Source organism: Pongo abelii, chromosome 14, assembly GCF_028885655.2.
Source record: "Pongo abelii isolate AG06213 chromosome 14, NHGRI_mPonAbe1-v2.0_pri, whole genome shotgun sequence".
Taxonomy (NCBI): Eukaryota; Metazoa; Chordata; class Mammalia; order Primates; family Hominidae; genus Pongo; species Pongo abelii.
In genome coordinates, this window is record NC_071999.2 from 79464228 (window position 1) to 79491982 (window position 27755).

The following is a 27755-nucleotide window of genomic DNA, read 5'->3' on the forward strand; positions in this document are numbered from 1 at the left end:
TTTGGGCTGGGTCTCCTAAGATACAACTTTTGTGCAGGCGTGGAGAGGCAGCCAGGTATGAGTGAAGAAAGACGTACGTACAAAAAGGAAGAGGGGACGATTGGTTGAGCGCATGACTATCTTAATGGGAAGAACGAGTTCGTGCTAAGGGGGTACATCCCAGAAGGTACAATGTCCTTGATGATGCAATTGATGTTTTGAGATTTTTCTCTCTTGAAAGTGGAAGATTTCGCTTCAGATGAATAATGTACAAGATAGTGTCATATAAGAATTCAGTGGCGGCTGGGCACGGTGGCTCATGCCTGTAATCCCAGAACTTTGGGAGGCTGAAGCGGGCAGATCACCTGAGGTTGGGAGTTCAAGACCAGCCTGATCAACATGGAGAAACCCTGTCTCTACTAAAAGTACAAAATTAGCCGGGCGTGGTGGCACATGCCAGTAATCCCAGCTACATGGGAGGCTGAGGCAGGAGAATTGCTTGAACCTGGTAGGCAGAGGTTGCGGTGAGCCAAGATTGCGTCATTGCACTCCAGCCTGGGCAACAAGAATGAAACTCCATTTCAAAAGAAAAAAAAACAATTCAATGGCAACAGGTGTGCAAATGGACTAGAAATGAAAAAGACTAATATCTAGGTAATCTTTCCCTTCCTCCTCTTTCCCTCCCTTACTCTGTCTTTTCTTAAAGAAAACAGAAGCCTGGGCACGGTGGCTCACACATGTAATCCCAGCACCTTGGGAGGCCGAGGCGGGCAGATCACCTGAGGTCAGGAGTTCGAGACCAGCCTGGCCAACATGGTGAAATGCCATCTCTACCAAAAATACAAAACAATCAGCTGGGCATGGTGGCACATGCCTGTAATCCCAGCTACTTGGGAGGCTGAGGCAGGAGAATCGCTTGAACTTGGGAGGCAGAGGTTTCAGTGAGCTGAGATCACGCCACTGCATTCCAACCTGGGTGACAAGAGGGAAACTCCGTCTCAAAAAAAAAAAAAAAGAAAAGAAAACAAAAGCCATAATTTTGTATGTTAAGTCAAAGGAGCCAATGAAAAAGGAGCTCTTGAAAATGCTTGAGGGAAAAACTGAGTGGCATAGAATAGGCATGACAGTGTTCCATGACACTTGGCAGTTACGCAAACACAAGTGTTTTCGTAAAGCAAGAGCTCCCATGAACTTTGTACTGTGCTAAGAGTTTCTTTTTTGTTTTTCTTGAGACAGGGTCTCCCTCTGTATGACTCCAGTCATACAGGCTGGAGTGCAGTGGTGCAATCACGGCTCTGCAGCCTTGACCTCTTAGGCTCAAGCGATCCCTTTTGCCTCAGCCTCCCGAGTAGCTGGGACAACAAGCGCCTGCCACCACACCCCGCTAGTTATTTTATTTTTTGTAGAGATGAGGTGAGGCCTCCCTATGTTGCCTAGATTAGTCTCGAACTCCTGGGCTCAAGTGGTCTGCCTGTCTCGGCCTCCCAAAGTGCTGGGACTACAAGCGTGAGCCACCGCGCCTGGCCTGTGCTAAGAGTTTCACTAGAGAGCCTCACCAAACAACAGCCTGTCATGCAGGTATTATTCTCACTTTGCAAACGAGAAAGGCAAGCTTAGAGAGGTTACGTACCTAACCCAAGGTCGCATACCATGGTTGAAACTCAAGTCCAGGCCTGAGGGACTCCCATGCCACACTCTTAAACAACACCTTACTTTGTTTATTTTAAGAGCAAAGAAGCAGCTCTTTTAAAAAATGTTAAGCAGACATAAGCTAAAATGATAGAATGTGTGGCAAATATTATAGTTTCATATTTACCAAACAGTGATGCTGTTTGCAGTTGAGGATTATGTTTAGAAGTCATAAACTAGTCTCGGCTATTTAAATGACCATCTAATTTATCAATAAACAGCATATAATATACATATTAGTCTGCCTATGTGTTGTATAATAAAAAATTAATTATCTGATCTTTGTCCTGCTTCCTGACACAGAGCTCCTAAAACCTTCGGTATTTCTTAAGTGACTGGAGTATCTTTTGTTATTCATAATAAACCTCCTTTGACCATGCCTTGGTTTATGTTAATGAGATGACATATGGCAGAACCCCCTAGAGAGTTTCAGGTTTTTAGCTCCTCACCAGAAACAGGGTTAGAAATTTCAGCCCCAACCTCCAACTTCTAGAAAGCGGAGAGAGGCCTGGAGAGTGAGCACAATCACCAGTGGCCAATGATTTGATCCTCATGCCTATGGAATGAAACCTCAATAAAACCCCCTACAGGGCAGGGTTTGGAGAGCTGTCAGGTTGGTGAATACATCCATATGCTGGGAGGATGGAGCACCTGGAGAGAACATGGAAACTCAGGGTTCCCCGCCATACCTTACCCTATGCATTTCTTCATCTGACTGCCCCTGAGTTGCATCCTTTATCAAAAACTGGTAATCATAAGTGAAATGCCTTCCTAAGTTCTGCAAGGCATTCTCACCAATTACTGAACTAGAGACAGGATTATGGGAATTTCCCAAGTTCTAGTGAGACAGACAAAAGCTTGGGGACCCCATTTGGAGCTGGCATCTGAAGTGCTAGCAGTCTTGAGGGACAGAGCCCTTGAGCTGTGGCATCTGTGCTAACTGCATAGCTAGCATTAGAATTTAATTGAATTGTTGGACACTTTCTTGGCATCAGGGAATTGGAGAACACATTTCATAAGGCTATGGCTGCCATAGATAACTTCTGATGGATCTGAGCAAAATTAATTGAAAACCTTCTGAGAAGGATTCACCAATCTAGATGCCATTAAGAACACACATAATTCATGAGAAAAGATCAAAATATCAACATTAACTGGAGTTTGGAAGTTGGTTCCAACCCTCATGGATGACTCAAGAGTTCAGTGGAGGAAGTAAGTAGATGTGGTAGAAAGAGCAAGAGAACTAGAGTTAAAAGTGGGGCCTGAAGATGTGACTGAATGGCTACAATTTCAGACTCCCACGCCACACTCTTAAACAATATCCTACTTTGTTTATTTTATGAGCAAAGAAGCAACTCTTTTAAAAAATGTTAACTTGGACAGATGAAGTCATTTCTTTTTTCTTTTTTTTAAATTTCAGCAGTTTTTGGGAAACAGGTGGTGTTTGGTTGCACGGAAAAGTTCCTTAATGGTGATTTCTGAGATTTTGGTGCACCTGTCACCTGAGCAGTGTACACTGTACCAAGTGTGTAGTCTTTTATCCCTTGTCAGCCATCAACCTTCCCCCGAGTCCCCAAGTCTGTTATATCATTCTTATGCCTTTGCGTCCTCATAGCTCAGCACCCAAGGAATGTTTTTTTTTTTTTTTCTTTGAGACGGAGTTTCGCTCTTGTTGCCCAGGCTGGAGTGCAATGGTGCAATCTCGGCTCACCGCAACCTCCACCTCCCAAGTTCAAGCGATTCTCCTGCCTCAGCCTCTGGCATGTGCCACCACGCCTGGCTAATTTTTGTATTTTCAGTAGAGACGGGGTTTCTCCATGTTGGTCAGGCTGGTCTCGACCTCCCGACCTCTGGTGATCCGCCTGCCTCGGCCTCCCAAAGTGCTGGGATTACAGGCGTGAGCCACCGCGCCCGGCCGGAATGGCTCCTCATGGATGAATAAAAGAAGCAGTTTGAGATGGAATGCACTCCTAGTGAAGCTGCTGTTTACATTGCTGAAATGACAACAAAGGATTTAGAAGATTACATAAACTTAGTGGATAAAGCTGTATCAGAGGATTGACTCCAATTTCAAAAGAAGTTCTATAGTGGGTAAAATGTTATCAAATAGCACTGCATGCTACAGAGAAATCTTTTATGAAAGGCAGTCTCCATGGATGCAGCAACCCTCACTGTTGTCTTATTTTGAGAAATTGCCACAGCCACTCCAACCTTCAGCAACCACCACACTGATCAGTCAGTCTTCAGAGGATCATAATGTTTTTGCTGGTGGAGGGTCTTGCCTCCAGCAAAAAGAAATACGACTCACTGAAAGCTCAGATGATCATTAGCATTTTTTGACAATAATGTATTTTTATTAAAGTACATACACTGTTTAAGATACAATGTTATTGCACACTTCCTGTAGTATAGTTTAAACAACTTTTATATGCACTGGGAAACCAAAAATTTGTGTGGCTTGCCTTGTGATATTCACTTTATTGCAACGTTTGCTTCATTGCAGTGGTCTAGAACTGAACCCACAATAGCTCTGAGGTACACCATTATTTATTTTTTTTGTAACTTTTCTGTTAGAGCTAATCTTTCTCCATCATTGTTATTACAAAATGTAGATGGATGAATGGCTATAAAATAGATTTAACCTATATTTAAATCTACCAATCTTGATACCCTCTTTTAAATAATCAAGACAAACTGAATTTACAAAATATGATTAGAGCAGTTTGCTTAAATTTGTAGTCCCTGATTGAATACAGATGTTATGCAAAATAGGCTGGGTCTGGAAATTACCCACAATTGCATCCTTATTATTTAGCTTTATTTTTGCTTTGACAAAAAAGAAAGCAAGTGTCTTGACAGAGTTCCTGAGATAGTTGCAGAAATAAGAATAAACCTAGAGCCAAATAAAATAATTTCATATATGTAATCAACAACACACAAAGCATAGGCCTAAAAAACTGCCTATTACCAAGCAGTAAAATAGAAATGCCACAATTAAAAAAAAGAAATGATAAAATTAATATATTAATAGAATCAATTGATGTTTTCACTCTTTCATTCTTGCCCTGGGAATTTAAGAAACAAGGCAATACAATTTAATCATACAAAGGATTAACATTTCAATGTTTAAAAATAATAATTAATGAAGCAGAACATGTTCTTAGTTTCTACTGTTTTCTAAGCCGGGTAACAGACAGTAGTGTGGTATAAATGTATAAATCAGCATAGAAACTTCATGGAAGGGCTATGTAGTAACATGGTTAAGAGTCTAGACTCTAGACCAGACTGCTGGGGTTCAAATCCAGGTTCTGCACTTATTGACTGTGTGGTTTATAGGTGAGAAATCTAATCTTCTATGCCTCAGGTTTCCTATCTTCATAATGGGGATGGTTCAAAACAATGCCTGGAGCACAGTGTGTTCTATCCAAGTCTCAGCTTGATGATCTTGTCCTTACTTACTGGAGTCTCATGCTGCGGTGTTGACACATGTCCCTGGCTGTTCCATGTCTTGTGCCTAACTTTCTCCTAAAGTAAGAACAATAGCTACTAGACTGTTTCTCTGGGTGCTGGCATTGAAAGGCTAAATGCTAAGTGACTATGATGAAGACTTGAAATATTCTTCATTTGAAATGAACAGCTAACTCCCAAATTGTACATAACTAGGGGAGTTTATCATGAAGAAATGTTTAAATGCTTAATTTTAAAATAAGAAGTAACCAGAGTGTTGCAACATGCTGTTAAATAACCGGACAAACTTCAATCACCGTAGCTGTAGTAGAGTGCATTCTGCAAGGATCCCAGAGTAACCAGTATTTTGGAAATGCAATGTTGAACTGACCATACTAATTATCTGCTGATTAGGAAGTATGACCCAGTGGTTGCCAAGTGACTTTAGTTTCTTTTTAGGTTTGAGTCTGTGCATTTCAAAATTTGGTGTTGATTGTGTATCAGATGAGTGGCTGCTTTAGAAGTCAAAAGAGTTCTCTACTGTGTCTGGGGCTCTAATTTGTCAAGCTGTGTCCTAATTGTGGCTTGTGTTTACAAAGTGTCATCAATCTGAATGGGGCAAAACAGGACAGGCAGTTGGATTGATTTAGCGTATTCTGTATGCAGAGCAGTGTTAAAGAGCAGAGACCTTGAAATTCCCACCCTCTTACATGTGTATCATCAGGCTACACGCAAGCCTGCTCCCCTGCTGGAATCATTCCGCACCACACAAAACAAATCATGGATGGATTACATTATGGCTGTTTCAGGTAATGACCAATATAAGGGTTGAAGGGCTTAAATAAATACAGGCTTAAAAAAAGTATAAAATCCTGTCATTTGCAGCAACATGCATGGAACTGAGGTCATTATGTTAAGTGAAATAAGCTAAGCAGAGAAAGACAAATATCACACGTTCTCACTCATATGTGGGAGTTAAAAAGGTTGATCTCATGGAGGCCCACAGTAGAATGATGGTTACCAGAGGCTGGGAAGGGTGTGGGTAGAGGGGAGGATGAAGAGATGTTCATTAATGGGTACAAACAAACATAAATTAAATAGAATAAGTTCTAGTGTTTTATATAGCACAGTAGGGTGACTAGAATAAAGAATAATTGTATATTTCAGAATAACTAAAAGAAAAGATTTAGAATGTTCCTGACACCAAGAAATGATAAATGTTTGAGATGGTGGATATCCTAAATACCCTGATTTGATCATTACACCCTATATGAATGTATCAAAATATCCCATGTATCCTATAAATATGTACAAGTATTATGCATGAATTAAAAAATTTCAAAAGCAATTTTCTATTTTACTAATGTGAATTGCTGTGAAATGCCAGTGTAGTCTCATGATGGTCTGTATAACTCCTTTCTACCTTGACCATGAATGACCCCAAGAGTATGCAATTTGGAAATATCTTTGCACAATATTAAATTCAAATGATGCCTTCCTGTTCTTCCTAGTATCTTTTATAAATCGTACCATCTTTGTGAACTTTAACATGACTGTAATGCCTGGCAAACCGGACACAGTTCAAACACAAACGCATCCTTAGAATGGGCTATCAGGTTGTATTTCCACAGGTACACATATGCTCATGTCAAAACACCTCCAATGTCACAAGTCCACAGAACGCTGCTGAATGTACTTAAGACTCCCAAGGGCATTTTATAAATGCAAATTGTGTTTATTTCTGATAAGAAATGCCTGACTTATATCACCTCTGTTTATTAAGTCTCTTTCCCCGGCTGTCAGTTATGTACAGAACAGACTCCCTTTAAATTAACAGAAGGAAAAGAAGTCACAATCTCTGTTGCTTCTTTCAGAGCTTACCATCTGCAGTGGGTGGCCTGTATCTTACTGTAATTCTTATGCATCGCTTTCTTTTCATTCTATCAACCATTATATCAACTATTTCTCTCATATCAACCCTAGTACAAAAACCATCAAAGGGGTTCTCAATGTCTACAAAATTAACCCTTAACTCCTTAACATGACATTAAAGACTCTCATGTTCTGTCCCTAACCCACTATTTCACATCACTTCTCTATAAACCTTTCTCTCCAGACTTGTATTTTTGTCATCGTTTTCTCTCTGCAATCTGGCTTCTACTTCCATAACTCTAATACTTATTTTAATTCAGTGCAAACTTACTTCAGTAACGAGCCTTGCTGACCCCCCACTCCACACACACCAGAGCTGAAACCTGCCCTTCTCTTGGCCTCCATGCCACTGTGCTATCCCATCTCCTCCTCCACTCCAGCATCTCTGACATACTTCCTCATCTCCTTTTTTTTTTTTTTTTTTTTTTGAGAAGGAGTCTTGCTCTGTTGCCCAGGCTGGAGTGCAGTGGCACGATCTCGGCTCACTGCAAGCTCTGCCTCCTGAGTTCATGCCATTCTCCTGCCTCATCCTCCCAAGTAGCTGGAACCACATGCACCTGCCACCATGCCCGGCTTATTTTTTGTTTTTGCATTTTTCGTAGAGACAGAGTTTCACCGTGTTAGCCAGGATGGTCTCAACCTCCTGACCTCGTGGTCCGCCCTCCTTGGCCTCCCAAAGTGCTGAGATTACAGGTGTGAGCCACCGCCCCTGGCCTCCTCATCTCCTTCTTTAGCTCTTTCTTTACCTTCTCTACCCTGTCTGCACAGGCATTCATGAAGGTACATCATGCTGGTGTCTCCCAAAGTTACATTTTCACAGTAGGGCTACTCCAGAGAAATTAATCTTTTTTCCTCCCTTGGTTATCTTTATTTTCGTTCAATAAATGATGTAATTATCTATTTTTTTTTAAGACAGGATCTTGCTTTGTCACCCAGGCTGGAGTACAGTGGCACAATCACAGCTCACTGAAGCCTCAGCCTCCCAGGCTCATGTGATCCTCCCGCACCACAAGTAGCTGGAACTACAGGTGGTGCCACCACACCATGCTAATTTTTGTATTTTTTGTAGAGACAGGGTCTCCCTATGTTATCCAGGCTGGTCTTGAACTTCTGGACTCAAGTGATCCATTCACCTCAGTCTCCCAAAGTGCTGGGATTCCAGGAATGGGCCACAAAGGCTGGCCCATTTTATTTTCTAATGAAATGTCTTTTCACCTCGCTGCAGGTAGCCTTCTACCCAAAGTTACATCTTCAGCTTTAATCTTGCCCAATTTTAATTGTGCATTTCCAACTCCTTATTGGCTATGTTCACTTGGATATCCACTATTAATACAAACTCAACATATCTAAAACGAACTTATATACCAATTCTCTGCCCGTTTTTTTTTTTTTTTTAGTAAAGTAAGTATTTTGCAAGATAGTAGATTTCAGAGCCATGTAATCATTGTTGACTTCTCTCTCATCCTTTATAGTCAATAACACTTAGAGAGTCATGCTCTGAGGTATCTTCACTATCCCTTATTTTTGACTGCTATTGCAATCCCTCTAAAGGAGGTGGTTAGCATCTCGTGTATAGCACACTATTATCTCCTGGATGCCATGCATCCATCTCTGTTCCTGCCTATCCATTTGACACACTACTAACAGATGAGCCTTATGGGCAGATAGTGGAAGCCAGCTCAGCATTCCTTCCAGCCCCTTGTCTTTTGACATCTTAAAGAAAAGAGCCTAGGAAGCTAAAACCTACATTTCCTAGAGGCCTTTGCAACTAAGCTTCTGTGTGCAAGCTAGCTTCTACCAAGCCAAAGCAAGACAGAGCTGAGCGGTGTTAGGGAGCTGCTCTGTGCAAAGAGGCTGGGTCTTCTGGCAAGCATCACAGCTGAGACGTAAGTCATTCTGGGGCAGCTGGGGAGAGATCCTGGCATCCATCTTCAATTAGAGGTGCAACTGATGAGCAGTGAGTGGCAGAGGTGTTTTGCTAGAAGCGTCCTCTGGCTGCTCTGCTGGCATAATGACATTTAACTCCCTTTCACCATAAATTGTTAACGTGGTGGATTCTATTATCAGCAACCAAGAACTCTAAAAACACTTCTCTAAACTCCTTCTTTCATTATCTCAACCCTAGTTCAATAACCATCAAGGGGGTTCTCAGTGTCTGCAGAATTAACCCTTAACTCCTTAACATGACATTAAAAACTCTCATGTTCTATCCCTAACCCACTAGTACTATTTCACATCACTTCTCTATAAACCTTTTCCCCTAGGCTTGTATTTTGTTGTTGTTATAGGGCTTCAGCTTACACTATCCCACTCATCAGAAACGCCTTTCTCTACCACTGATATATAAATCCTGCCTATCTTTCAAAGCACAGAACAAGGCCAAGTGTGGTGGCTCATGCCTGCAATCCCAACACTTTGGGAGGCCAAGGTGGGAGGACTGCTTGAGCCCAGGAGTTCAAGACCAGCCTGGGCAACATGGAAAAACCCCACCTCTACTATGCAAAAAAAAAAAAAAATTACAAATACCAAAAAAAAAAAAAAAAAAATTACAAATACCAAAAAAAAAAAAAATTAGCTGGGCATGGTGGCGTGCACCTGTAGTCCCAGTGACTTGGGAGGCTGAGGTGCGAGGAATGCTTGAGCCCAGGAGGCCAAGGCTGCAGTGAGCTCTGATCACACCGCTGCACTCTAGCTTGGGTGACGGAGTGAGGCCCTGTCTCAAAACAAACAAACACAAACAAAAAAACAAAGCAAGAACAAGCCCCATCTCTGCTATGAAGCCCTCCTGGACCACCTCAGGCAGAAGTGATTTTTCTCTCTTACCTCCTCTAAACAGACTGGATACATGGTATTGTTAGAGTACATGTTTTTCACTTATAGCTTTGTTTTCTTGATCATTTCTTCTTTATATGATGGTAAGTTTTATCTCTCTACTTTTCATTCTTGAAGAACCTAAATTGTAACATCTGTAACAACTATATATAGTTAATTTATGGAGCACCTACTTTTTTGCCAGGGACTGTTCCAGATACTCCGCAAGTCTCTCCCTGAAACAACCATGTGACAACATTAAAAACAACCCATCTTATGAATGATGGAACAAGTTCTAAGATGTATATATATAGCTATAATATAGCTTGTCCCAGATCATGTAGTTAGTCAGAGAGGCAGATTTGTACTCAAACCTAGCCAAGCTGTATTCTCTCCAGGGTAAAATATAGTCCCTTTCACAAAACAGGTCCTCAATAGATACTTTATCCAATTATTGATTGAATAATCAGTAAATTAATTTTTCAAATGACAATTTCTTGAGTTCTTGCTCTGTGCCATGTTCTCTGCTAAGCACGTTACAAATGTTTCATTTAATCTTTATATGATGTAGATAGGTACGTTGCTTGTGGAAACCAAGCAAATAAACTGCAATTTAGAGAAACTAAGTAACTTGAAAGATCACAAAGCTGGTACATGGAAGTCTGGGGATTGGAAGCCAAGCATTTGGCTCCACAGTATCTGTAGTGGAGCATCCACTTCTGTTCTCGAAGATACGATGATTTGACTTGGAGTCTATTAACAAAATGATTCATAGAAAATATTTTTTTTTAAGCAAAAAAAAGTACACAGTACTTTTTTTGTATTACAAGAGCCATCATGACTAGTGTGACAACTTTAAAATTTCTAGTTTGCAGGAGGTAGAAATAACCAAATCTAAAAGGAAGTCAGGGAAAAGAGAGGGACAGGAAGGGTAAGAGGAACCTTAGGGAAAATAATCTCAATAGACTGTATTTAATAAAAGTATTTTAGGTAATAAAAACACACTTTATTTAATAAAAATAATTACTGATGAAACCTCTCAGGGTTCTCTTATAATATAAAGTCTCATTGCTCAATAAGACACTTTTCTTTGATGACTTCTTTCCCTCTTTGACTTACTTTTAATATGCAAAATTGTAGTTTGTTCATTATGTATTGAGTTTTGTTATATATTTTCCCTGGTAAAATTATCATTATGGAAAATTTGGCAAATGCAGACAATTATGTTTCTTTTTGGAATTCACATAAGTTTATTTTAAATCAGTTTCAAAGCAACTGATCTGGAAGTTACAGCAGCAAATCTGAGGAGTTTGCTCTAGCTCAAGCCAAATGCATCATTCCTTTATAAGGATCTTTTTGTTCCTTTCTTGATATTATTTTTGTCATTCAGAAAATCAATGAAGATATAAAATGATGGCCTATAGAAAACAATAAATATACCTACATCTCAAATGCATGTAAGGCAGCTATATTTTAAGACCAAACATTCAATTCAACAATACAGGGTGGTTCATGGTGACTGCCAAGGGCTGTTCTGTAAAGGATGGGTCAGCCCTGGGCATGTGGAATACCTTTGTGCTCGTATATCAAACACACACCATGTTCCCTTTATCTAAATGCCTGCTAATTTTTTTTTATTTTTAAAGATTTTTGTTCCCTCCATTAAACTGCTTTTATCTCAGTTTGCATTTTTGTTTCAGAACATTTCAATTTTATACATTAAATTTCAAATTAAGTAAGTAGCTAGACAAATGGGACTCCTCTGCAATTAATTTTCTTACAAAGTATGAAACTTGCACCTACCCATTCTGCTAATTATGATACAAATAAAAATCATACTCTGGTGAAAAGTGATGAGTTTTAATGCCTTTCTGGTCCACAGTATGGTAAGTCTCAGCAAATTCTGCTGAGTTCATTCTAAAGAAAATTTCACGCTTTGTGTACATTTCAAAATAGTTTGTTGCTATTTCTAAAAGCTATTCAGACTGCATTTTCTGCAAGTTGTAACAGTTTGAGTCATTAATAAAACTACTGAGAATGATTTTTTTTTCATTTTCCTTTGATGAGTTAAGGGCAGAAATGCTCTTGATAACATAGAACAGTTTCATAAATCATATTGCGTAAATGGAAGGTTGGCAGACCTTTGTTATTCTACAAATACTTTCGATTGCTGGTCTTGAAGTGAGAGTATGACTGCTGGATCATGGTGATACTCTACATCTCTGAAGTACTTTAGAGTCACAAAATACCTTCTACATGTTATCTGGACTTCACAAAAGTCCTGCAGCAGGAACAGAGGCATTAATTACTACATTTTCTTTCTGTAAAGGAGCACCCTAAGGATTTTTTGGGACTTGCTGGGTGTCACAGTAGTGCTAGTCAGAGAGAAATAAACACCAATTCTACACATACTTCTTTTTTCACCACCCTGAGAGAACTGGGAGCCAGAAGAGCCAGAAAACGTTTTGGACATCATCTAGTCTGTTCCCACCTGAGCCCTAACCTGACCCAGGGTAAGACTACGCAAAATTTACTCCAGCTCACAGAATGAGATTCTTGCCATGCAGGGACTAATATCTTCTGTGTTCTTCCCAAATGTAATGGAAATAAAAAAGTTTCTGAGTTAGGGCTAGGTTTGGACTCTAGTCCCAAATACACTATCTCTTATCTTTTTTTTTTTCTTTGAGACGGAGTCTCGCTCTGTCGCCCAGGCTGGAGTGCAGTGGTGTGATCTCCGCTCACTGCAAGCTCCACCTCCCGAGTTCATGCCATTCTCCTGCCTCAGCCTCCCAAGTAGCTGGGACTACAGGCGCCTGCCACCACGCCCGGCTTATTTTTTGTATTTTTAGTAGAGACGGGGTTTCACCGTGTTAGCCAGGATGGTCTCGATCTCCTGACCTCGTGATCCGCCCGCCTTGGCCTCCCAAAGTGCTGGGATTACAGGCGTGAGCCACCGCGCCTGGCCTCTAATCTTGTACAATTCTAGGTTCCTCATCTCTGAGGTGGAACTATTAATACCTACTTTGTGCAGTTGTAGGGATGAAAAACAGGTAAGGAATGTGGTGCGCCTGGTGCATAATCACCACTGAGCACACAATATTTTATTCCCTTTTCCAATTCACTGTTCACATAACAGTACTTAGCTTTCAAATTTCAGGCCATAAACGAAAAACAATTCAGCAATTCATAGTAGCTTCCAAAAACAGGTTGCAAATGTCTGTGTCTGACTTTTATAGGTAATCCTTAACTTACAAATGATGTTTGAATGGTCAAACTTTTCATTTTTTATTTTTATTAAAATATTAAACCAAATAGTAAAACTTATTATTCTCATAATAATTTAAGGTTTTAAAATATAAGTCCAAATCTACATCAGTCTGCTTTGGCCAATATATTTGTTATAATTTTATTTTTGTGCTTCCTTTAAAAAAATTGTACTGTTTGGTGATTAGAATGCAAGTGATCCTTCTATTATCAAGTATTTTGTGAAGTGACTCCTGGTAACATGATTTTGCAGCAATGAAAACCCAATACTTTCTAGGGTGATATTCAAAATAAAGTTATGCATATAATTTTATGTTGCATTCTATCTGCTGCATGCAGTGTTGGGCATGGTCCTGGGGGCTGACACTGCATAGAAAGCATTTTCTTAGAAAGCCACAGTCCATCATTTAGTACCAATTTCGCTAAGAAACCAAAGAACTCTCCAGCTAATACTAATGTTTCCCTCCTTACAGTCTAATGGGCAAGGAAGGAGCAGATACCCTTGGCTCCATTTTGCAGATGTAGGTACTGAGCCTGGTTGACTTGCACACAGAGCCAGCCCAGCAGAAAGGTGGGATTCAAATTCAGGAGTAAGGGCTCTCAGCCTGGGCTTTCACTAAACCATGCTCTCTCTTCCATGAAAGTCTCCCCTGTTCCTTCAGACAATAAAAATAACACATTGCCTTGGATGAAAATTTTTCTAGTCTGATCTTGACATTTTTGAGAAAAAGGGGGAGTTGTCTCTTGAAAGACATGTTCTGCATTTCGAATTCACCAGAAATAAATTTTAAAAGAATTCATTTTTATTATTTCCCAGATCCTAAACAGCTCTCTTCACTTTGTGTTTAAGTTATGTGAAAATTAAATGGATACAAACAAAATATGATAGAAATTAAAGTATATGTAATTCATAATTTTTATAGGCAGAGTAAAAATCTTTACTAGAGTTTACTAATACAAGTGTATATTCATGTGCCTATTCATATGTAGTGAAAGCTACAACTTATTGCTACATTATTATCTAATGATGTATTTGAAATTAGAGCATTTTTATAAAAATAAGTGATTCTACAGCAGAATTTCAATGCAATTTGTCACATTTCCTCTTTAAACTGTCATTTTTTTTTTCCTGCCACGTGAGCTGTTTGTCATTTGAAATAAGCTGTCAGGTTAAAAAATAAATATTGTCTTCTTTAGGGGGACATTTTGTGGCTGTTCTCCTAGGGTAAAACCTTAGAAATGTGACTTTTAAGCATGTGTGAATGGCAGTAGGATCTGGTCTCTATTTATTATACAGAACCTTATGCTCTGCATATCTAGGTAGTAACATTTCCTTAGCTTTATCCAACTGTTCTTGCATTATTTTTTCCTGTAGTATGATTTGTTTGATTTGTTTGCTTGGTTGTTATTTTTTCAACTATATTGCAGCAGATACCATTTATATAAATTACCCCCAAATTTCTTCTGAAATGGAAAAGGAATAAGGAAATAAATACAATATTCAGTCCTATTGTCAGATCAAATGTCATGGCTATTGGTCTGGAATTATGAGCCTTGTGGACCACAGAATACAATCATCAAAACAGGAAACTGGTTCATCGGCATCATGCTGTATTACTCTCAAAAATGATTCCTCACAACATGCTATTTGGTTGGCAGAATGTACTAAACATGGCAAAACCACTGACCTAAATCAGCTATTTTCAACCGCTTTTACCTCCATGTTTATAGACATGTAGTTCCTATGTTTACATACATAGTCATACAGACACAGGCCAAGAGACACAAACCCAGATTAATGAAGGTCACTCGCCATGGCTATGGCACAGACAGTAGGTTGACATTTTCAGTAAATTAACTGCAACTCTACTCTCCTCTCATCCAACCCAACATACCAGTGAGTCCTAACCCACCAATGTATACTCACGTCTTAGAGGAAAGCTGCTAGTTCTAGAAGGAGATTTTTTACAATGAAATTGTGCACAGAATCTCAAAGTATAAAAAGGTTAATATTGGTCTCTAGTTATAATAAATGTATTTTATAAATTAAAATCCTTATTATGAAGCCAACATAAAAAAAGTTTGATAAATTCTAAAATCTTATTTTCTGTGGTATCAATGGCAGCATCCAATTTATCTTGCATTTTGTTTCAATTAGAGAGTGTAAAAGAATCAAGATTTACTGAAATTCACAGTTAAAAAGTAAGAGTTTTAGCAGGCCATTTTGCAATCTCAGAATCCTCTTCACTAGAATAATCTAGATTATCACAGGGTGGAAAAGTACTAAAATAATCTAAATTATTACTAGTTAGAAGGGAATAAGGGAAGCTTCTGACTGCTCAAAACAGTCTATATCATGATCTGTATGAAGGTTGCATGGGTGTATACAAATGTAAAAATTCACTGAGCTGTATACTTAAGATCTGTAAACTGAACAATATACATGTCATGCCTTAATAATAACACAATTACCTAGAAGCATGAAAAAAGTAATAAAAAGTTTTTGCTCCAAAGTTAATTAAAATTTCTAATGAAAGTTTATATTTTTTATCATTATAAACATTAAAAATTAGAACCAAAATGATTTGCTCTCTACATTATTGCGGCTGTACATGCAAAACATTCACTTATTATACAATTGATTGTCAGGCTGTGGAGAGGGCACATGCTGAACACGTGTCTCACTCTGCCTGACGTTTAATTGAGTCTGGCACATGTGTGCTCTAGTAATGTACTCAACTGTGCAATTTTATGTGAGTGGACATCTGCAGACATGAATTTGAAAACAACTAGTACAAAGTGACAACCTTTCTACCCAATGGTATATAATAAAAAGAGTGATAACAGGAAGTTGCAGCAACTACCATCTCTTGAGGTTTTATTACATTACAGGCATTGTGCTAAGTTCTTGCATTCACCATCTCAAGGATCTCATTTATAGGAATTTTAAACACATCAGCAGAGATGGTAAGATGTGTGTGCGATCTGCTTCCAAATAAGATAATCTAATAGAACAAATTAACACAGTTATAGGCTCCAAGTTTGTAAAAATATTAGTAGGAAACTCTTTTATATGTGATTTTGATATAACTGCAAATTTAAAAAAATTAAAATTCATTAAAATGATCCCCAAACACTTCTATAAGATGTAGACATCTATAGGTACCATTTTAAAAAGCACACTGAGGCCAGTTTTCTGACACCAACTCTAATTCTCATTCTGAGAGTTTATAGTTGACAAACTCCTTTGTTAGGCCACAATAACAGTTAATAAGCTTGGAGCTACGAATGAATTTCCTGGATTAAGACTCCTTTCCAGTACAACTATTGTCTTCATTATTAATATTTTTCACATGTAAATTTCTTGATACTTTTTATTGTGCCTCTTATAAATCCTATTATATTAAATCTTCTTTAATAGTTTGATCACTGAAACTCTAAATTCCAAACTCTTATTTAAATTGAAATAACTGATTATTAAAGAACCAACAGACACATGTGAATCTAACTGTGCTAAATCACAACGTCCATACTCTCCTACTTAAGGTGAATGTGTCATTTCAGACACAGTCACAGTGCATCACGATAGTGAAAACACAAACCACACGACCAAATGACAAAGGACCCAAGAAGTTATATGAACACAGGAGGGCTCAGGTTTTTCAAGTATGTTGATAAATCGTTAACTCATTCCATCATAGATTGAATAGGACCTAAGACATAATTTAGTCCAAACTCCTTGTTTTCTGGTTGTGGTAAAAAAAAATCCACAAAGGTGAGGCAACACTTCCAGGTCCACTGCTTGGCAGTGAGGGGGTTATCAGCTCCTCAAGCCACCTTTGAAAATCTGCTTCTTCAACACATATTGGGATAACCTTTTAAAAAAGGTGACAGGCCGGGTGTGATGGCTCACGCCTGTAATCCCAGCACTTTGGGAGGCCGAGGCGGGCGGATCATCTGAGGTCGGGAGTTCGAGACCAGCCTGGCCAACGTGGCGAAACCCTGTCTCTATTAAAAATACAATAATTAGCCAGGTGTGATGGTATGCGCCTGTAGTCTTAGCTACTCAGGAGGCTGAGGTATCAGAATCGCTTGAACCCAGGAGGCAGAGGTTGCAGTGAGCAAGATTGTGCCACTGCACTCCAGCCTGGGTGACAGAGCAGGACCCTGTCTCAAAAGATAAAAAAAAATAAGGTTACGGATACATAATTATACATACCTGTGCATATAGTTTAGTACAGAAAACATTTAACTTTTCTATGGGGAGTCCTGACTGTATATATTACAGTTGAAACACAGTTCAACCCTGCCTGTTATCTGATAATATTCAATATATTTAAAGGATGACTTTGAAAGTAGCCTTAAGTTCTCCTTCTCCTGATGAAGTAATTTCAAAAACTTAATGCTTCCCAGCTGTCAGTATGTCATTATGGTCTTTTCACCATCTTCAATTCCCCATATTCTTTCTTTAAAGAATATTTTCCAGAGTGCAAAGATCATGAAGGGATGTTTAAATTAACCTGTCCCTGTGCAAGGTTCAACTTCTTTGTAAACAGCCCACAAAATAAAGAAGCCATTACATTAACAAATGTATCAGATTGCTTATGTTCTCTGTGCTCTGCACCACATGGGATATCAGACCCTAGTCTTAAAATGAAACAAGGAGTACAGATGCGTCTTTGTGCTCCTGCCTCCTAGATAGAGCCGGGTTATTACTGTTCCACTCTATCTCTTTATGACTGGTTTCAAAATCAACAAAGTCTGGATTTTACAAGCATGAGATTTGATAAAAAGAAAGTTTTCATGATTTTTTCTGGACAGAATTGGGACGACATATGAGACAATCTTGAATCTTATTTTTCCCCATGATAAAGATGGCTCTGCCTGATCCACGCAGACCTTCCACACTGACTGCTGATTTTTGGCATATATTGAATGCTCAATAAATGTAAGCTTCTCCTGTGAGAGAGAGCAGAAATTACTGTAATGCACAAAAAAAATTTAAATTCACTGGAAATTCTCTTTGAATACAAACACCCTAGGTATAATGGACACGAAAGGAAATGCCTCTTGTCATGTTAAGAATGATATTTCTCTACCTGTCTCCTCCACAAACCTAGCTTGGTATCTTACATATGGCAAATGTTCAATACACAGTGAATAAATGAAACATGAGAATGAAATATGAGAATTTCCTTCTGGTGTCAGTGATGCCATTTTATAGAACAATGCATTCACTGGAAGCTATATGGTAGGAATCTCTGGATAAATCAGTAATGTTTACCTGCAATTTTGATTTTACGATCCTAGTTTTATACAATATAAACAATTAACTAAATAATACTTGGGCACTTTACAAGTACAGAAATCTGAAAAGCACTTAAGAAACTCTTGTTTTTCCAAATGACAAGAGACGGAAGGTTAGAGAGCTATAAAATATGGAGACAGGACTGTTACAAAAGAAAAGCTCCTTGTTTTCTACTCGGGACAAACCAAGACTCAACATATACTTTGGGTTTACAATTTACAAGTATTTATTCATAAATATTTTTAGAAGCTAACAGATCAAATGAAGGAAGGAGAATTTTTAAAGTTCATATGGATAAGAAGATAAAGATGATGTACCTAGAATAAATAGTAAACATAGAGGAGGAGATAAAAATAACTCTGGCATATACTGGGCTTTTAATAAGTATATTTTGAATGAGTCAAACTTCATAAGTTGATGCCTACATCAATCTATCCAGATAATTATCAGATAAGCAAGCTTATTTTACAGACATACACAAAAACATGCTGTAATTAGGGAGTCTTCTCAAATGCAATTATTTGAGGAACTGTCTAAAATTTTCTCTTCATTCCAATCGATCTCTAGTCTACAGAAATGACCTTCACTCCTCTGACTGTCATTCTTATTTTTCTCATCTCCCTTACACATTTCTACGTTTGCCTCCCCATGAATCTTAGGTTCCTATTCCATTAGCACTGACAATTCCTTCCTACTAACCTGCTATATATCCTGGCTTGTATGTCCTTTTCATAACTAAACTAGATCTGTACTATCTCTAGTTCACTTTTTTTCCCTCAACTAAACAGGCTTCTCACATTTTATTCTTCTGGAACCTCAGAAGGATGGAACCCGTTTTCTTGGTGCTTCTCTACTAAGCTTTCTCCCTCTCTCCGTCTGTCTCTCTCTCCCCGCCCCTATGGTGTGTGTGTGTGTGTGTGTGTGTGTGTGTGTGTGTGTGTGTGTGTGTGTGTGTGTGTGTGTGTGTGTGTGTGTGTGTGTGTGTGTATGATTAAATCTTCTTCCTTCATCTGCCTCCTTACTGCAGGCCTTCCTCCCAAACTGGGTCCTTGATATCTGTTCCTGTGAATCGAACACATCTTATAGAAAACTCTTTGGTAGTTTCTTCTAAAGATAAACACGCATCTACCTTTGAGCTAGCAATCCCCTTCTTCAGTATTTACCTAAGAGAAATAAAAACATATGTCCACAGAAAAGTTGCACACACAGACCTTCATCTAGCCTTATAATAGTCTCAAACTAAAAATAATCCAAATGTCCATCAAGAAGTGAATAGGTAAATTATGTTATATTCACACAATGGAATACTATTTAGCAATGCAACAACATGCAAGAATCTCCCAAACATTATGCAATGAAAGAAAGCTGAAACAAAAGAACACATGGCCTACAATTCCATACATGAAGATCTATAACTAACTGGTGGTAACAGGCATCAGAAAGTGGCTGTCTAGGGGTTTGGAGGAAGCAGTAAATTTATTGGACAGGGACACAAGGCCTTTCTGGGCGATGGAAATGTTCAGATCTTATATGAGAGTATACAATTGTTAAATTCTTTGAACTGTACCTTTAAAATAAGTGTCTTACTGTACGTAAAAAATACCTCAAAAAATAAAAATAAAATAACCTCAGGGATCGTCCTTCTGCCACCGACTTCCTGTCTATATTTCCCATCCTTCCTGATCAGTTCCAGTTCTAGATCTCCAAATACCAACAGAAGAGCTCCACTTGGATGTTTCATTATTGTACCAAACTCCTTCACTCACCTCTCTTAGCTACATTATTCAGTTCAAAGGCATAGCCATTCCTTCTTCCTTCATCTTATTCTTTAGAGTTTAGTTATCACCAAAACTATCAATTCTTCCTTTAAATACAAATGATAAATCTTTTCCCTTCAAGACAGAATGCAGGAAAGAGCAATCTTAACATGTAGTGGAGGCCGGGTGTGGTGGCTCACGCCTATAATCCCAGCATTTTGGGAGGCTGAGACAGGAGGATCACTTGAGGCCACGATTTTGAGACCAGCCTGGACAACACAGCAAAACCCCATTTTTACAAAAAATTAAAAAATTGCCTGGGCATGGTGACAGGCACCTGTAATTCTAGCTAGTAGGGAGGCTCAGGCAGGATGATCCATTGAGCCCAGGAGTTTGAGGCTTTAATGAGCTATGATCGTGCCACTGCACTCCAGCCTGGGCAAGAGAGCAAGATCCTGTCTCAAAAAAAAAAAAAAAAAAAAAAAAAAAAAAAAGCATTACATTTTTTAATCCCAGCCTTAGAGTTACTGTTACTTGCTCAAAACCCGCCACTAGAGGCCTGGTCCAGGCCCAGAGTCAATCATATCTGAACTACTTCAATAACTTCCGATACATTCTTCTTCCTGATTGTTTTTTGGCATTTAATCAATTTATTACTCATTTTCATGACTAATAATTTACCATATAATCCCTTTAAACCATTAATATTGATTTCTAATATGCAGCAAGATTTATGAAACCCCAAATTTGTTTCAAAGCAGAAGCCAACCAGAAAGCTTGGGTAAAAATGTGGGGTTAAAACAACCAATGCTAAATCTCTTACCAAAGAAATTATTTTTAAGCTGACAAAAACAAGCAATGGGGAAAAGACACCCTATTCAATGAATGGTGCTGGGAAAACTGGCTAGCCATATGCAGAAGAGTGAAGCTTGACCCCTTCCTTACACCATATACAAAAATTAACTGAAGATGGATTAAAGACTTAAATGTAAAGCCCCAAACTATAAAAACCTTGAAAGACAAGCTAGGCAATACCATCCTCGACATAGGAATAAGCAAAGATTTAATGACAGACACCAAAAGCAATTGCAACAAAAGCAAAAATTGACAAGTGGGATTTAATTAAACCTAAGAGCTTCTGCACAGCAAAAGACTATCGATGGAGTAAAAAAACAACCTACAGAATGGGAGAAAATATTTGCAAACTATGCATCTGACGAAAGTCTAATATCCAACATCTATAACGAACTTAAATTTACAAGAGAAAACCAAACAATCCCATTAAAATGTGGGCAAAGGACACGAACAGACACTTCTCAAAAGAATAGATAATGTCACCAGCAAGCATATTGAAAAAAAGTTCAATATCACTGATCATTAGAGAAATGGGAATCAAAACCACAATGAGGAGCATCTCCCACCAGTCAGAATGGCAATCATTAAAAAGTCAAAAAACAGATGCTGGTGAGTTTGTAGAGAAAAGGAACTTTTTTTACACTGTTGGTAGGAGTGTAAAATGGCTCAACCATTGTGGAAAGCAATGTGGCCATTCCTCAAAGAGTTAAAAGCAGAACTACCATTAGATCCAGTAATCCCATTACTGGATGTATACCGAGAGGAATATAAATAATTCTACCATAAAGACACCTGCATGTGAATGTTCACTGTAGCACTATTCACAATAGCAAAGACATGGACTCAACCTAAATGTCCATCAGTGACAGATTGGATAAAGAAAACGTGGCACATATACCCCATGGAATACTATGCAGCCATAAAAAGAGCAAGATCCTGTCTTTTGCAGCACATGGATGGAGTTGGAGGTCATTATTCCCAGCAAACTAATATGGGAACAGAAAACCAAATAATGCATGTTCTCACTTATATGTGGGAGCAAAACGAAGAGAACTTATGAACACAAAGAAGGAAACAATAGACACTGGGGTCTACCTGAAGGTGATGAAAGGGAGGAGGCAGAAGAGCTAAAAAGATAACTATTGGGTACTGGGCTTAATTCCTGGGTGATGAAATAATCTGTACAATGAACCCCCAGGGCATGAGTTTACCTATGTAACAAACCTTCACATGTACCCCTGAACCTAAAATAAAAAGAAATAAAAAAATACATATATTTTTAAAAATCAGACTAATTTTTGTATGTAAAAGGATTACATATAATATTTTAATCCAATAACTGTGGGCTTTCATGAACAATTTCCAATTTTACTGGCTACTCTCTCATTATAAAATCTTCACTGGTTTGCTGACTTAACTTGGATAATAAGTCTCATAAAACATTAAGTGAAAAATTAATATTTTCACCCTACAATGTAATGTACCCAATACAAGATGACAAAAAGATATTTCAACCTTTTCATTAAAAAAGAAGTCATTTGTTTTTCCCAATCAATTTTCTGATTTGCATTTTCCTACTATGTATTAGAAAAAGTGTCTCTTAATGTGCAATTTAAAATTAGTTTTATATCTGCCTTAGAAAATGGGTACTTCAACTACAAGACCAATTTCATCTTCTGTGTCACTTGTAACAGTGCTTACATATACAAAACACAATAGAGAATGGATGCAGAATGGAAGACCGCAACACTTTCTGCTGAAAGGTCATGAAATTTTAACTCAAAGATTTTATTTTCAATTATTTAGATAATAGTTGCAATTTTATATTTTATTTGTGTTTTGTCACTATCGTAGCCCATAGCTATGTAATTCCAGAATCGGGGGAAAGACACAATAGCTGATTATATTTTTTGTCATTTTCTACAACATGAGAGGTTAATCAATCTTAGAGTTTATAGACTGAACATAACTATGTTTCACAGATTGTGTTTATTCTCCTAGAATAAGCCTTTTGTCAAGCTCTGTATTTCAGAAACACTACTCTATTATACTCGGCAAAACAAAACAGCATTTCTGAGAGTGAAACCCTAGTAATAAGGATTTACATTATGAAATTAAGACAAAACAAATGTAGCTGTTATTATCGATTTTAAAAGTTAGGTCACTGCATGAGTCTAGTGGGAAGTATTTATGAGAACCATCAGAATCATCTAGAAATTTTTATAAGAGAACATGACTAAAATTAGCTAAAACTTAGGAATTAGATTAGAAAAACAGATACATTGGTTCATTTGAATTGCTTCTATAAACAACAGGGTTTCTTTTCTAAAATATTAATACAGTAATCATCACTCTCCTAAAGCCCTCCTTCTGCTAGAAGGAAAATATTTCCTCACCCTACTGATGTTGTTGGGTTTAGTCATGTGATTTCATTCACATTAATGAAGATGCAGAATTTTATCTAGAAATATTACATGACTTAGTCTAACATTAAAAATTAGGTTGACAAAATAATCATTTTAGCTAAGAATATCTAGTTACTTTTAAATTAGAGTTAAAGCATTAAAATAATGCATCCAGTTTTCTGTATTAGTTTTTCCATAAGTACAGATAAAATAATATTAATGATATATCAGATAGTTTTAAAACTAAACACTGGCAGGATTCTATTTTATTATATAAGTAAAAGTTTAGAATTCCTTTCTCCACACCAGTAATTTTGCAGAAAAGTAATCAGGAATATTCTGAAAATGTGTTGGCACTCTTATTTCTATTAACTGCATATGGTTTGGGATTCAACTTTTAGAATAAGCCACGATGCATGATGCATTAGATTTTAACTAGCTGATGACCCTTGGCTATGTGACTGTAAAGGAGATGGCAAAATATCATTGAAGATGGACATGTAAAACATCAATGAGATAAGATTCACTCTTACCCAAGCTTTTTCTATCTATATCAGATTTTTCTATACAGCAGCAGGCTATTTCTAAGAATGTGTCCTTCACTTTTTTACTTTCATTTGATGCAGGTAACTAAATGTATTCAATGAGTTCCAAGTGTGTTAAGAAAGTGATATAAAGTAAGGGGAAATTATGGCACAATGGCTATAACTCCTGGAAAGTAATAAAAAGAGAGAATGTCTCAAGCATTTGACTGGAAATAGAAGAGACTGTATCCTGGTGAATTGAGTTAATTTCAAATATATTACTCTATGGTTTTCTATCGTGTACTCTCACTGGCTATATTAATAAATGAAATAGTGATGAATGGTTCTGGGAACTTGTAGTGAAACTTATTAATATTTCAACATTATCACCGAGTATCTATGTCAACACACATCAAAAATGCATGAGAAATGACTACCTACGCTCACTAGTTACACCCATTAGAAAAATATCTATGAGAAGTATAAATGACACACATAAATTTGCAATGTGATTATAGGTAGAACATACAGCAAGAAAAAAGCTACAGGAAGATATCACGTGGTGAAGTATGTGAAACAAATGAAAGCAAATTAATTCTTGCAATCGGTTTGGAATACACTGTATCACCACATTAAATACCATTATATTTTAAATTATGAGTTCTTAGAAATTACTAACACTAAAAAAATTTCAACATAATTTAAAAGTAGGAAAAATAAATAGCCACTATCAAACTGTAAGTGGCTCATCAATTCTATCCATGGTGTAATTTTGGAATCCCCTACTTAAAAAACGAAAGTAAAAACAAAACCTTTAGTTTTCAAAAGTTTGTTCTATTTTTTAAATTGATGACCAAGAAGTAATAAATTCACATTAGAATGAGGCATGGCAGTTTAAACAATAAATCAACACTCAACCCAATAATTTCCAAGTTGTTAGGTAGGCTTAAAAAAAAAAGTCTGTTTATACCTATATCAGAAGACATTCGATTTAGTTGGGGGGTGTCTGTCAAATTGATTGTTTAGCATTATGCGTAGAGTATAAAATGTCAACCACAGAAATGGAGACATAAATCACTTTCAAAATAGCAACATCTGTGTAGTAGCTTTCATACACATCTTTTAATGATCAAGAAGATTCATGCACAAAAAATTATCAGGATAAATTGTCACTTGGAACTAAAGTTGCATCAATTTTTAGGGAAAAAAGTACTTAATGGCTGCTAAAAAAGATTAGTCATATATTAAAACTTTCCAGTGTAATAGTTATTTTTGACTCATCAGGAGATATTTAATACATTACTGAAGAGAAAAATAAGATGTTCTTCAAAAAATCACCTTTTAATTTTAATTTTTATTATTTTGTTTTTGTAACTTCAATCTTTATTTCAGATTTAGGGGCGACAATGTGCAGATTTGTTACCTGGGTATATTGTGTGATGCTGAGGTTTGGGGTACAATTGATCCCGTCACCCAAGTAGTAAGCATAGTACCCAAGAGTTAATTTTCCAACCCTTGCCCTCCTTCCCCCTCTAGTAGTTCCCAGTGTCTATTGTTGCCATCTTTATGTCCATGAGTACCCACTATGTAGCACCCACTTATAAGTGAGAACATGTGGTATTTGGTTTTCTGTTCCTGGGTTAATTGGCTTAGGATAATGGCCTCCAGCTGCATCCATGTTGCTGCAGCAGACACAATTTCATTCTTTTTTATGGCTCCATAATATTCCATGGGATATACAGGTATGTACTAGGATAAAATCACTTTGAAAGAATAAACTGATTCAAACACAAATTGGTATAACTAATAGTAACATGTACACTAATATGGACATTTTATCATTTTTGGTAAACAATTAAATAGAACAAATACCTATATATGTATATAACTAGATTTCAAGAACCTATGCCTAAAAGAAGTACAAAGCAGACAAAGGTTTTGAAAGAAAAATTTGCTCTTCATTGTTTTTTGTTTGTTTTTGGTTAAACAAATATTTACAGATTCCCTTAGAAAAACAGAATTTTTATAACAGCAAGAGGAAAAAGCATGAGTAGATTAAAGAGATTCAGTTCCAACTTCTCCCTAGGGATTTGATGCTAGACTACTCAGTTGGCCTTTATGAAGTTCAGTTTCTTCTGTAAGTTTAAGGAATTATAATGAATCTTCTTCAGTTGGTCAGTGAAATCGTTCATTTACTCTTTGCGAGAAGCCCCTGCCTCAGGACCTCTGCACTTGTCATTACTTCTGCCTGGAATGCTCTTCCTTTAGCTGTCCATGTGGTTTGACCTCCTACCCTTTCAAGTCTCCCAAAATGTAATCTTATCAGAGTTCTTCCCCAAACACCTCACATGAAATAGTAAACCCTGCCTACCACCTTCCACACTGCCCAGTCCCCACATCCTTCTTGCTTCACCACCACAGCACTTACCCTCTCCAGGGACAGAAGAATCATATGCTTATTATAGAATCATATGCTTATTGTCTCTCTCCTCCCACCCCCTCCACTAGAATATTAAGCACCACAAGATCAGTGATTTTTGTCTATTTTATCCAATGCTTTTCTAGTGTTTAAAAACAGTGTCTGATGGATACAGTGCTAGCTCTGGAGACACAAAGAAGGCTAGGACATGTTATCTGCCCTCTGAGCAGCACAACATACTGCCGAGTCACACACACACACACACACACACACACTTTGTACCATAAATTCCTGTGTCCAATTGTGGAGGCTGTGGACACCTAAGTAACACTAGTCATATCCATGACGATGTAAATGGCACACTTTGGGGTGTACAGTCCTCAATCTGTATAACCATACCCAGTTTCCTTAAGACGATAACTGTAGGACACGAAGTTGATCATGCCATTTCCACTTAAAACCCACCGGTGGGTTGGGTTCATATTGTCTAAAGAATAAACTCATTCTTCCTGATCCAATCTTGACCTACCTCTCCAAGCAGCTGCATCTCCCATCTCACCTCCTCACTCACTTGTGCACCAGTCATTATGACCTTATACACTCCTCCACATGCCAATGCTCTTACCTGTTCCAATCGGAGTTACATGTCACCCTCTCTGTTCTCATGGTAGCACTTAATGTTTTTATCCCATTAGACTTTAGTTCATCCCATAAAGTTTGACTCTGAGCTCCTTAGGGTCAGAACTATGAGTCATTTATTCTGTACCTCCAGCATGTAACAAGGAGTTGAATAAATGAATTAATCACTCTTTGAAAGAATATATGACTTAATGTTGGCAATTCATGAAACAATTCAAGTATTAAATAATCAGCCAAACTTCATTATACTTTTTTTTTTTTAATTGAAGAGGGACCAACACTGTCCCACCACAGCAGATAAAAAGGAATATGTATGGGCATATGGTCTCCATCTGGCTCCTAAATACCCACGGACTGAGTTACTAAGGGATCACTATTTTTAATTTTTTGAAGCTTAGAAGGCTGGTGGGCTGATAATGGCAAAGCATATACTTTAGGTTTTATCTAAGTCATTCACAGTCAATCAAAGCTTTTTCTGACCTCCTTCAAAAAAGAGCAATCTAACAGCATTTATCTCCCCTGGCAAGAATGAATGGCTCCCTGATTTCCCCATCAGCAGCACCACAACAGGCATGATATTTAGTCACTAACAGAGAGCTGACTTCCACCTAAATATCTGAGTCAAAGAATATTTCTTTGGTAGCCTCTGAGTGAGGATTTAAAGGTGTCCCAAACCTACTAGTCTTGTTAAATAAAAACAAAGCATCTTTTAATGGGCCAGGATTA

The 27755-nt window shown here is 37.8% G+C and overlaps 1 protein-coding gene across 23 annotated transcripts in view; it reads right to left on the reverse strand.

Moving 5' to 3' along the window:
• Positions 1–27755, reverse strand: part of KLF12 (KLF transcription factor 12) — a 458965-nt gene that overhangs the window by 90991 nt on the left and 340219 nt on the right. For 4 of the 23 annotated variants that reach the window (XM_063714944.1, XM_063714942.1, XM_054529111.2 and 1 more), the window contains one exon: positions 2980–3662. The exons of the other annotated variants lie outside the window; for them this stretch is intronic. In XM_063714944.1, coding sequence (XP_063571014.1) covers positions 3464–3662 — 199 coding nt within the window. In that variant the 3' untranslated portion in view covers positions 2980–3463. Of the gene's footprint in view, positions 1–2979; positions 3663–27755 lie in introns of those variants that run through there. 23 annotated transcript variants of the gene reach the window in all.